Here is a 12,094-nt window from a genome sequence, read left to right on the forward strand (position 1 = left end):
GCCCTGGGCCGGGAAGACTGACCGCTGTGACCTCAAAAGGTTGGTCAATAACGAGGGGCCATGGGTGCGGCGAGGCCAGGCTGTGGCGACAGCTCCAGTGTCCTGGTCATTGTCCCTCCTCCCCAGGGGCCCCAGGAAGAGGGGCAGGGACACAGGCTCAGCAGACGCTGGTGTCCCCTCCCTGCTCGACGCACAGAGCAATGCCAGCCTGACACATGTCTGCGTGGAACAGAAATGGGGGTGTTTCTCCCCTTTGCCTCCCTTTTACTGTGTGGCAAGCACGTTATAAACACCAGCTCACTCAGTACCCAGGTAGGAGGCTCTGAGGAGGCTTTTCAGATGGGAAATTGAGGCGTAGAGCGGTTTAGAGACCTCCGGGTTAGTGAGAAAGAGGCTAGAATGTGAACTCAGATGTGTCTAGTTCTGGGTGCCCATCAAAGCATAATTTTCCCAATGAAACCTCGCCATGTGCTCACTACATGAGTGTATGAGAATTATGCAGCAGGTCAAGTTAATTTCTTTCTGAGGGACTCAGGAGATGACAAGATGGGTTGAAAGGAGAATATAAGAAACACGGACGAGGAAAAGGATGGTCGAGAATTATGGGATACAATTATTGTAAGATGCAGAAATGCTTAATAACTTAGAGGATCATCAGACCATAATCTCTACCAGACAAAAGTACTTTCATCTCGTCAGTTTCCAGCAGGTTAGCAGCTGAGTTTCTGGAGTCTGGGCGCTCATCCGTAGTTAAGTCTGGGGAGCGTGAGCGAGCTTCCTGACGCTGCCTGGTACCGCACCGCAAGGACAGGCGGCGGCTTTTCTGGCCTTATTTCTAAGTTTCGGATGGCTTTTGTGAACAGTCAGTAACGTCCACCATTCCTTGAAATTGCCTCCGTTTCTCTCGCCCTAATTCTTTCTCTTTCCGACCCTCGTCAGTAAGGAAAATGGATGGGACATTATGAACTTTTCACATTGAAAAGAAATCTGGACAGAGTCCTGAGGTGATGGGGGACCTGAGTGTCCCTGAAACCCCGGGACTAGGGGCCCCTTGTGGCTCTCAGGTAACTGGGCTGATGTCCACATGTCCTTCTGGCACCGTTCCTGGACCTTCAAGCCGTAAATAGCCACTAACAGACCTGCAGACATTCCCACCCATCGCTCCTCACCCGAGCACTCCGTTACAAATGAGCTGGCCTGTGATGGAGACCAGGCCCAGGTGGAAAACAGCTGGCGACCAAGAATTTGTCAGCTAGACTCTAAGCAGGCAAGAGCTCTCAGCCTGGAAGACGTGGGTCCCTAATGAATCAGGGAGACCCCAGCATTGAAGCCTTTCACGCAAGGCACGTGCATAAATCCCTGACTCGCAAGCACCCCGCAGCCGGTGTTGCCGGCATCTGGAGTTGACAGCTTCCTGACACAAAGCCATCAGGTGCCTCTGAGGGAAGCCCTGGCTTTCTGATCACATGGAGATTTGTGGATATGGCAAATAGCCTAAAAGAAACCAGCCCCCTGGCTTCGGCGGCGAAGCGAGGTGTCGAAGACGAAATGACCTAAAAGCATTTCATTGAACTTGACTGCAACAGTCTCCTGTTGGGAACTGTTCCCCACATACAAGCCCTACCATGGAAGGGTGCACACCTAAACACAGGACACACCATGCAGGCCGCACATCTGGGATGCTGCCTATACAAGTGCACAACACAGCTACATGCTGAGGCTTATCTGAGGGCATGACTTTTCTGGAAGGTTCCATACGTTCCAGCATGGTGGTGGAGGAAGCACCATCGCCCTTCAGTGTCATGAACTTGGGCCTCAAAGAAATTTAGGAATAAATGAAATGCATCAGGGCCAGCGAGAAGTCCCCCCCGCCGCCGACACGCTTGGAGATCTCAGTGACTTGTTCTCTGCTGTCTTAGATGCCGAGGGAGTGAGAGTTGGTCATTCGCACGTAAGTGAGTGTGACGAGTGACAACATCACTTGTGGGAAACACCTAAATAACAACCTAACCCAATCCCCGTTGTGTAGGACGGTGGTCATGGCATTTGTAAAGAAGGGCCCGTTTATTTTTGTTCTAAAAAGAGAAAAGTGGCCCCGGCTGGGTAGTCCAGTCAGTTAGAGCATCTTCCCAATGTGCTAAGGTTGCGGGTTCGATCCTTGGTCCGGGCACATACAAGAATCAAGCAATGAATGCATAAATGAGTAGAACAGCAAATCGACGTTTCTCTCTCTCTCAAAAATCAATAGATTTTTTTTATAAAATAAAAATAAAAAGAGAAAGCAACATTCCACTTACCTTGAAAGCAGACCTGTGATGCTCAGCTCAGGGCAGGCAGTAGAGCATCACAGAGTCCTTACGTGGTGGGCCCCTTGGCAAGTCCGACCACAAGAAAGAGAGAGGCTGTTACCAACCGAAAGGGGTCCGTTCACTTGTGTGCATCAAAGCCAAAGCAAATGCGAACAGAAGTGAACAGCCCGGAAAATTAGTTTACTAGTTGAGAGATGGTGCCCACCCAGAGTCACAGGTGAGCTAGTGCTCAGAGGCCTGGCTCCCCGACGGCGTCCAGAGGAGGGCTGTATAGAAGGGAAGTCACTCATCGCGGTGGCTGAAGGAGGTGGGGTCGTGGGCTCTACTGATGGGTGGGGCCAGGGCAGTTGATCACTGTAGCAGGTCCTGACGTCAGCCATGGCGTTGTGCTGTCTGGTTTCGTGAGGGGGTGGTCCCTAGGCTCTTTCTGCTCTCATGGGCCTGGGGCGGACACAACTGAGGTCCAGATGTCACCTGTAGCCTGACCGAAACTCTGTGTGGCCAGCACACCTGAGGCTTTGTCCTTAAGACAGTGTGATGCTGACCAGAATCCGACGTCCGAAGGGCTTGATGATTAAGGAAGGGGGTGGACGGGCAGAAAGGAGGAAGGGTCATGGCAACGAAATGGAGTTTCGGCGTGGTTACAGGACCAGAACCTTCTCTGGGGACCGTGCAGTGAACGAAGTGGATGTGGACACTCAGAAGCCCCGGTTGGGCAAGTCTCAGATCTGTGAGGCTTTGCCTAACTCCCAGCATCCTCTTTGGTCTATTTCTTCATCTGCAAAGTAGCCACATGCTTTTCGGTAGGGACGCTCCTCACCGGAGCTCCAGACTTGGAAGGCGTGGCCGGCCGCAGACTGGAGTCTGTACGTGGAGAAGTGAAAACGACTTCGTTTCACGGTGCTGCCTTTGCCGTGTCTCACATCAGCTTTCTTGGGGTTGGCGGGATTCTTATAAGAGAATAAGAACCGTTTCCCCAAGATCAGTTGGGTTAAGCAGAATGTGCTGTGGGCTGTTGAGATTTCAGTGATTGTGTTCAGGGTGACGGGGTCGGTCCCGCCTGGGTTTGAGTCCCATACACCTCTCACTAGCTGTGTGATGCTGGCAACTGTATTGAACTCTCTGTTCAATACATACCTACCTTATAGGGCTGTTGTGAGGATTACGTAAGATAATGTCAGTAAAAGCCCTCAACATAGCACCTGACCCAGAGAAAACTATCATTCATAGAGCACTTACTATTATTATACATACAACCGACAGTTTTAAAGCACCTACTGTGTGCCAAATACTAGGCTAGAGCTAGGAGAGTGAGTCACCACCCCTAGGGCAAAAGAATTTCACGATTTAGAGAGTGAGAAGGACACACATACATGGGCAACTACAGTCAATATGAAAAATCATAACCAGAGATGAACCTGGAGTGCCCTGTAAGTGCCCGAAGGGCCACCCGGCTGGGCCCGGGCATCACGGCCAGCTTCCCGAAGAGGCAGCACCTCCCCTGAGGCCTGGGGGCTGGTCACGTAAACCGCACTGTCTGGACTGCTGTGAGGCCACTAGCTTCCCCTGTGGATGCTAGACCCAGGGCACAGCAGGCTCTGAGGACACCTAGCCTTTCATTCCTCATGTCCCAAGGGTGGGGAGGCCACACCAGGAGAGACCAGGCCACAGTGTGTGTGTGTGTGTGTGGTGTGTGCATTTAATAAAGCTTTTAAGAGAAATTAGGCATTCCCCCAGAGTGTTAATTATTAACCCTTGTAAAGTCCAAGCGAACCAATTGGCTCTCATTTCCTCTCCATTGCTTCAGTTTGTATCAGTTACTACTATTACCGCCGTCAGCACCATCGTCGTTGTTCTGAGGTACTGGGCAGAGCCAGGGCTGAGGAGGAAACTCGGGTGGCACACGCCACATGAAGGCGTTTTTCTTTCCTCCCTGACCCCAGTTTCCATCACCAGTTCCTGGTCATTCCTGGCCCAGCCTCAAGGGCTAACCAGCTTGGGTTTTACCTGAGTACTCTGCCAAGAGCGGGTGTTTTTCTTGGGACCCACAGAAGTGTGGTCACTGCAGGATTCCCTCTTTGTCCACACTGGAGCTGATCCCTCCTGCATCCCCATAGGACAAGGGTCCCGGAGTGTCTGCTGGTGTCAGGCCCTGAACACGGGCCTGTTTGCCTCCCAGAAGGCCATGGTGAAGTTTGCTCTGGCCCATCAGTGAAAACACAGTCTGGGGTTTTTAGTTAGAGGCTTCCAGACCGCCCAGCACTAATGGGACCGCCCTTAATTAAAGGGTTGCTTCTCATTTTTCTCCCCTCCTCCCCCATGCCAGCAGGTGGCGGGGGCGGAGCTATCAGAGCATCCCTGCCTGTGACCACGCCTTCCACCCTTGGGACATGACGGGCAATGCCACAGCAGCCAGAGACGAGTGGCCCATCCACATGCCCTCTGACCCTTGTCACCAAGGTGCTGGACCAGCGTGTCTCGGTGCTGAATTCCTGCTCCTCCCCGCAGATCCCACCCTGTTCATTTTTTGACATAGATTCTGCATCCTTTTGTTTATTTTTTACGTTGCATATTATTCTGTAACTGTTTCAGAGGCACAGCACAGCTTAGACAATCGTGTCCTTTAGAGAGTCCCTTCCTCCCCCCCCTCCCCCCCCATATTCCAAGTACCCCCATGTCCCATATCGCCTTGTCACTTAGAGCTGACAGCCTTGCCGGCCCTCAGGGCAGGTTTGGGGATGCCGATGCCTGCCCAGGGGCTGGGAGCTGGGTGAGAGTGGAGACAGTGGGGCCTCTCTCAGTGCTGACTCTCCCCTTGCTGCCTCCAGGAATGGCCGTGCCGACCTGGCCGCCATATACCACGAGCGCATCGACGTGGAGGGCCACCACTACGGCCCCTCGTCGCCGCAGAGGAAAGACGCCCTGAAGGCCGTGGACACCGTCTTCAAGTACATGGCCCAGTGGATCCAGGTGACCGAGAGCAAGGCCCCTGGCTGCCCTCCCTCCTGTCACTCTCTGTCTGTCTCCTTGACGGTCACACCCCTCAGCATTGTCTCTCCTGCTGTTGAAGCTGACAGGGCAGCCCCAGGCTGTGGGAAGTCCATCTTCCTCACACACCCCTCCTCGGGGGGAGAGACCCCTTGGTTTACAGCCAGGCCGGGGGGCGGGAAATGACAGGCATTGTCAGCCCGCTCCACTGGCGAGATGGCCCGTTCTGCACCAAAGCCGATGTCTGGGAGCCAGGCTGGGCTCTGCCCCTCCTTTGCCACGGCCTGGCTGAATGACTTTAGGCAAGGCATTATTTTTCCAAAATTGGCTGGGCTGTAGTTTGCACATCTGTGAAGTGGGGAGGGACAGTTCTGTCACCATGCAAGTTGGTTGAAAGAGCCACAGACGACAGACAGCAGTGAGGGCACTTTGCTGGGTGAAAGGCCGTATGTGCCGTCTTTAGCGCCATTGGAACGGGCTCAGGTGCCACCCCTCCCCAGAGGGCTTCTGCCCAGTGTGAACTGTATCTTCAGGGAGGGAGGCTAGACGATGAAATTCAGACTTGGTTACATGTCCTTTCTTCTATAATGTGTAGGTTAAAATACCTCCCTCCCCCTTTCCCTCCCCTTCTCTCCTCTCCCTCTCTCTTTCCCTCTCTTTCTCCCCCTCCTCCTCCCCTCCCCTTCTCCCTCCCTTTCTCCCCTCTCCCTTTCCCTCTCATTCTCTCCCTCTCCCTTCCCCTTTCCCATCTCCCTCTCCCCCCTTCCCCCCCCCCCCTTCCCCTCCCCTCTCTCTACCTGTCCCTCTCCCTCCCCTCCCCTTCCCTCTCTCCCTCTCTTACTTTCCTTCTCCCTTCCCCTCTCTTGCTCTCCCTCTCCCTCCCCCTCCCTCTTTTCCCTCCCCTCCCTCTCTCTCTCTCTGTCCCTCTCCCCCTCCCAGCTGTGATGACCACCTTTGTCCACCCACAGGAGCGGGAGCTGCAGGACAAGCTCAATGTCATCATCTTCTCCGACCATGGCCTTCCCTCTCTCCCTCTCTTACTTTCCTTCTCCCTTCCCCTCTCTTGCTCTCCCTCTCCCTCCCCCTCCCTCTTTTCCCTCCCCTCCCTCTCTCTCTCTCTGTCCCTCTCCCCCTCCCAGCTGTGATGACCACCTTTGTCCACCCACAGGAGCGGGAGCTGCAGGACAAGCTCAATGTCATCATCTTCTCCGACCATGGGATGACCGACATCTTCTGGAAGGACAAAGTGATTGAGCTGAAGCAGCACATCAGCCTGGGGGACCTGCAGCAAGTGAAGGACCGCGGGCCCCTTGTGAGCCTCTGGCCAGCTCCCGGGAAACACGCTGAGGCAAGAGCACAAGACAGGGAGGGAGGTGGACGGGGGAGGGGAGGGGATAGAGCCCGGCCACCACTCCTGCTTGATCTTTATCCTGCAGCAGCTGGTGACCTCCATCGCGGTTTCAGCCTCCCCTGCCTCTGTTTTCTCTTCTCTAAAATGGGCGTGTGGGGACCTACGGCACTGAACTTCAGTGGCAACCGAAGGTGATAAGAGATGTACAGTGCTTCTCAGGCTGAGTGTTTAGCCCGTAATGGGCCTACTGTACTGGCCCGGTGCTCACCTGCTGGGCAGTGTTGGAGGCACACGCAGATGCTCTTTCTCTGGGAGCAGCCCCGTCGGACTGTGTTCCTCAGGGAACTGGAGACAAGCAGGCGAATGAGCCACTGAAGCCGTGTGCACTGTGGGTCAGCTCCTTAGCACAGGATCCACTCTGCTGGGTCCCATCCAGCTCCGTCATAACCCGGCATCTTCCCAACCAGGCCCCTCTGTCCACGCAGCGCAGCTTCCGTCCGGGGCTGCTGGAAGCACAGGGGCATGCTGGCCGCTGCAAGGACGATGCACGTGTCACTCACTGTGATCACCACCATCCAGGGGGTGCTCCCGCGAGGGTGAGGCTGTGATCACCACCATCCAGGGGGGGTGCTCCCAAGAGGGTGAGGCTGTGATCACCACCATCCAGGGGGTGCTCCCGCGAGGGTGAGGCTGAGCTCCCACATGTGCAGATGTGGCGCCCTCTCGCTCCCCCGTCACTGCCCTCCGGGGACCCAGCACCCTGAGATTACAGGCCTCTGCCTACCCTTCTCCCCAACACCGATTACATCCGGAGAACCTGGTGCTGAGTCACCCTGAGAAAATGAGGAGGAGCCGGGGGCACCGTTGGGTGACCGCTCGGCCCCAGGTGGCCTGGCCGCCTCCCAGTGTAGGCTTCGGGGCTCCTGCCGGCTCCAGAGAAGATGCTCTGGGCCAGGACGAGCGCCTTCCTCGGGGAGGCCCAGCTGTGGCCTGGGGGGGAGCCCGCCGTGGGGTGCCTGGTGCCTCCCCCATGCTCACAGCAGCGAGACACTGGCCAACGGGTGCTGGGCGGTTGTTGGTGTTGATGGAGCGCAGGGGTGGACTGCAGCCTCTTCTCTTTGGCCCAGAGACCCCTCTCCCCCCCCCCCCCCCCCCCCTTTGGCCCAGAGACCCCTCTCCCCACCCCGCCCACCCCATCGAAGAGTCTGAGAGCTGTCAGTGTGGGGCTGAGGGACCAGTGGCCAACAGCCCACCCTCCCAGTGCTGCCCCTCCCCCGGCGGACAGGCCTTTTTCTCAGGAGGGGAAGGCGTGTTTGCACAATGTCCCATGAGCTCCCTCAACACGAAACGGGGAGAATATCTCATGCAGGGGCAGGTGCCACAGTGACTGCTTCTTGCGGAGATGGAGACGGAGACAGAGACAGAGACAGAGACGGAGAGGGAGACGGCCTGTTCCCCTGGCAGGCAGCTCGCCCGCCCGCACCTCCAACTTGGCGCTTAGGGAGGCGCCGCTTCCAGGATGCTTAGGCGGGGGCAGCTCGCGAGTGGGAAGCGCTCCTCTGGACCAGGACCAGGCGGGCCGCAAGCTGCCTCACGCAGGTGGTAGATTATTCACAAGGGGGGCGTGTTTGGGTGACAGTCTGTCATGTGATGGACCCAACCGTGTATGAGGCCCGCGATGTGTCCTTGGACGTTTCCCTTCTCCAAACGCTTCCTGCACATGCACCCACTTCCCCAAAGTGTGGGCTTTAAGTAGGAAATCACGACGCACGGGGCCATCGGAAACCCTCTGCCGAACAGCCCGAGGACTAATTCATTTCAGAGGCGAGTGGATAAACTCCGGTTTGCGGTCAGTTCCTCAGCGTCAGCCAGGGGGCTTTCGTTTTAGCCAGGAACATGTTAAGCTGCTGCTAGATGTGGGACATGCGTAGAGTTTACATGTCATCGGGGAACTCGCAGTGTAATTAGTGGCGGACAACTGGCACTTTTCAGATTCGAGCGGAGGTAGGACGTGCTCTAGGTCAAGTCAAAGAACAAACCCTCTTCCTTTGGTCGTGGTGGGATCCAATTTCTCCTTCTCTCTTTAATTTTATTTTAGCCTTTTTGACATAAATACGCTTTTGTAGTTTGTTCACTTGTTATTCAGTAGATGCCAAAAATTATTATAAAATATGTGTAAGGTGTAAAGGATACTATTACGACGGCACCTTATATTCAATATACTGAGAAACAGCACAGTATCATTACCTGTAGTAACTCCTGTGTGCCCTTCTCAGACCCCATCACCCGTGCAGCCACCTCAGAGAAAGCCACTGTCCTAAATTCCGAGTGATCGTTTCCCTAATTCTCTTTATAGTTTTACCAAATATGGTCATTAGTTTTTGTAGTTACTTGAACTTCCTATAACAGGAAAACTCTTGTCTGTGTTCTTCTGCAACGTGCTTTGTGTGTGTGTGTGTGTGTGTCTCAGACTGAAATTCAGGTGTTCTGTGTAGCTATAATCCCTTCCTCTTCGTTGCTATATAATATTCCACTGCCATTTACCCCTCGATCCAGGTATCTCACTGTTGCTAGGCTTTTGGGCTGCTCCAGTTTGCAGTACGTATCCCTCCACAGACCTGCAGGCGCACATGTACCAGGGTTTTCACTTACCCCTAGGTCATGGGCATGTGGATCTCCAGCCTTACTAGGTAAACCTCCTTGTCTTCTGAGACATATAGAAGTTTCTCTTTTTTACGGAGTCAAGTCTATCAGCTGTTTGAGGAATTCCTCTTTTCTTTTTCTTTTTAGTCTTATAAAGTCCTCCCTCTCCTCCAGGTGCATTAAATATTCATATTCGTGTGACAGAGAGGATGCAACCCCAGTCACCCCTGGTTTTCTCTGCAGATATACAACAAGCTGCGGACGGTGGAGCACATGACTGTCTACGAGAAGGAAGCCATACCCAGCAGGTTCTACTACAAGAAAGGGAAGTTTGTCTCTCCACTGACCTTACTGGCGGATGAAGGATGGTTCATAACTGAGGTAATGAGAAAATATACGACAACTTATGCATTAGGCAAATGCTGCCAAACAACCACAGGTACTAGCTCTTCCGCCTTTACACGGAAAAGGTTTTGTTTTCACTTAGGGGTCGTTCATTACACTATTTCGTTCTTTAGAGACTCAAGAGGCTTGGTCGGGTGACTTCTATTTGTTTATTTATTTTTTGTTAATCCTCACCTGAGGATATTTTTCCTGTTGACTTTTAGAGGGAGCGGAAGGGAGGCCACTGAAGGGGCAGGCCTATGACTAGTATTTTAGCTGCCAGAAAGTCCTCGGGTGGTGATCAGCAATACTGATCACGCTAATGAGCGGACGTGGGGCCTGGGTGCGGAACAGTGGGGTTCCCGGACAGGGAACTGTCACCCAGGAGGACTGAGTCATCCCTGTGCCCTCACAGACAGAAACCACCTGGTCACCAGGAAACAGAGCAGACCTGGTCCCATATGCCAGCTGTGCGGTCCCAGGCCATGCGGGGCCCTCCACAGACTGGCCTTCCCACGTCCTGTCATTTCAAATGTCGCCGAGGGGGTCCCACCGCCCCTCCCGCTCTCTCCTCTGAGAACCAAGTGCTTCTCTCCGCTTGCGCACAGTTTGGAGCTCCCTGGAGTGAGATTGCCCGAGGCCCCAGCAGCTTCACTGGAGTGGGTTTCCCAGGGCTGCGCGTCGAACACACATGCGGTCTAGTAGGTGCCTAGCCCATTGACCCCATGGAGCCAGCTTCCCGAGTCACGCTAAAGGCCTTGGGCTGGGCACTTTCCAAGTTAGAAAACTCTAGAATTTCGTTTGAGTGTTTAAAAGCAAGTAATCAAGGAGGGTTAATGCACAGCTCGCCCTCCTTAGCCCGGCTTCTCAGGCCTGTGGGTCCAGCGTCCGTGGCAGGGGAATCTTCTTGCTGGTTTAGCCGTAATCAGGAAAACGGCCGAGTCAGGACAAATCGATGCTGGTTGGGGGCCAATAAAATAGAATCCCTCTCCCTTTCTCCCTGCAGCCGCATGCCACAAACATGCATGATTTTGCTTCCTTGGCACAAACACCTTTCCCGTATAAATACCAACTTTTTGCCACCGGTTTAAGTTTTGCAGACGCGGAGCAGGTGGCTGCTCTAACAGGAAGACTTAATGGAGTCAGTTTTTTTTAATGGTTGCTTAGAGCAGCGGTTGCAAACCGGTCTGTGGACCACAGGTGATCTGTGAGGTCCGAAAGGTTGGCGACCGCTGGCTTAGAGTGCTGTCACTGAAAAAGATACAGATGGGGAAGCAGATTTAATTTGTCCCTCAGCACTGCACAGCTTCCCAGTGCGACTGCTGCCCTACCCCCCCCCGCCACACACAGTCCCCCACAGCTTGCTTCCTGCCCCCCCCCCCGGCCCCTCACCCCAGGCCTGCCCTCAAAGGTCCTGGTAAGATCATCATCCCAATGAACAGTCAGTACAGTCCCTGGAGGGCCCTATCCTGAGTCCCACCTGTTCTTTAGCCCAACTCAAATTCCATCTCTTCCATGAAGCACCCCGCTCGTCCCTAACATCCTCCCCCTGGAGTTCCCATGAAGCCCTGGCCACGCCCCAGCTGCTATGTGGGTTTGCCAGCTTTTGTTCTCTGGCCTCCTGGAGTGGAAGCTCTTGAGGTCAGGTCTGTGGCACCTTGACCTTCCGTTTTCCTCCACGGGAATGAGAACATGGCCAAGGCCGAGGACTGACTTCTTCAATCCGAAGGAGATGAATTGAATGTGGAGACGGTTGGTTCTTGGGTCGGCAGGGTGTTCACTTGGGAGGCTTGTAAATCCGAAGCCAAGTAAACTGAGGAGTTAAGTCAGGCCTTTGACTTAGATACTTGTTAGTAGGCCAGCGAGATTGCAATGGGGAGCAGACGTTGAAAGGACCCATGGGAACTCTCCTGCTCCCATTAGCCACAGCGGGAGCCGAGCGCAGGGCGCCTATCCAGTCCCTCCCAGCTCCCTGGGCTGATTCCTGCGGCCTCTTCACACACCCCTTCCCCACCTGGCAGGTGTAAGAAGGGGCCAGATGTGGCCAGACCTGGCGAAAGACCATGAAACACAGTGTCTCATGGTTGACCTTCGGAGCCGAGGGAAATGCAGTGAATTCAGGCCGCGTGTCTCAGGGAGGCCAGGACGTGTCACCAGAGGAAAGATTTACTTTGAAAACTGGCAGAGGGTGTGCAATGCCAGGTTCAATTCTAAGGCCCAAGGATGAAGGGCAGTTAGTCCCAGAACACGGGGGAAATCAAGACGATCTGGGAGGCAGTGGCAGCCAGAGTGGCGTTGTGCAGGCCTGGCTAATTGAGCTCCCGGAAGCGGGTGTTGAGTGCTGGGAGCTGCTGGCTTTCTGGTGGCGACGAGGGTCGTCTGTGTCAGCCGTCTGAGCACACAGGCCTGCCCTCTGCAC

General features: G+C 54.5%; 1 protein-coding gene across 1 annotated transcript in view; it reads left to right on the forward strand.

The window, feature by feature from the left end:
* The window catches only part of ENPP6 (ectonucleotide pyrophosphatase/phosphodiesterase 6), a 77,035-nt gene that overhangs the window by 52,393 nt on the left and 12,548 nt on the right, over window positions 1-12,094 (forward strand). The window contains exons 4-6 of the mRNA XM_005883861.2: window positions 5,138-5,279; window positions 6,466-6,645; window positions 9,535-9,672. Coding sequence (XP_005883923.1) covers window positions 5,138-5,279; window positions 6,466-6,645; window positions 9,535-9,672 — 460 coding nt within the window. The remainder of the gene's footprint in view (window positions 1-5,137; window positions 5,280-6,465; window positions 6,646-9,534; window positions 9,673-12,094) is intronic.

This window comes from Myotis brandtii, unplaced genomic scaffold, assembly GCF_000412655.1.
Source record: "Myotis brandtii unplaced genomic scaffold, ASM41265v1 scaffold802, whole genome shotgun sequence".
NCBI classification, from domain to species: Eukaryota; Metazoa; Chordata; class Mammalia; order Chiroptera; family Vespertilionidae; genus Myotis; species Myotis brandtii.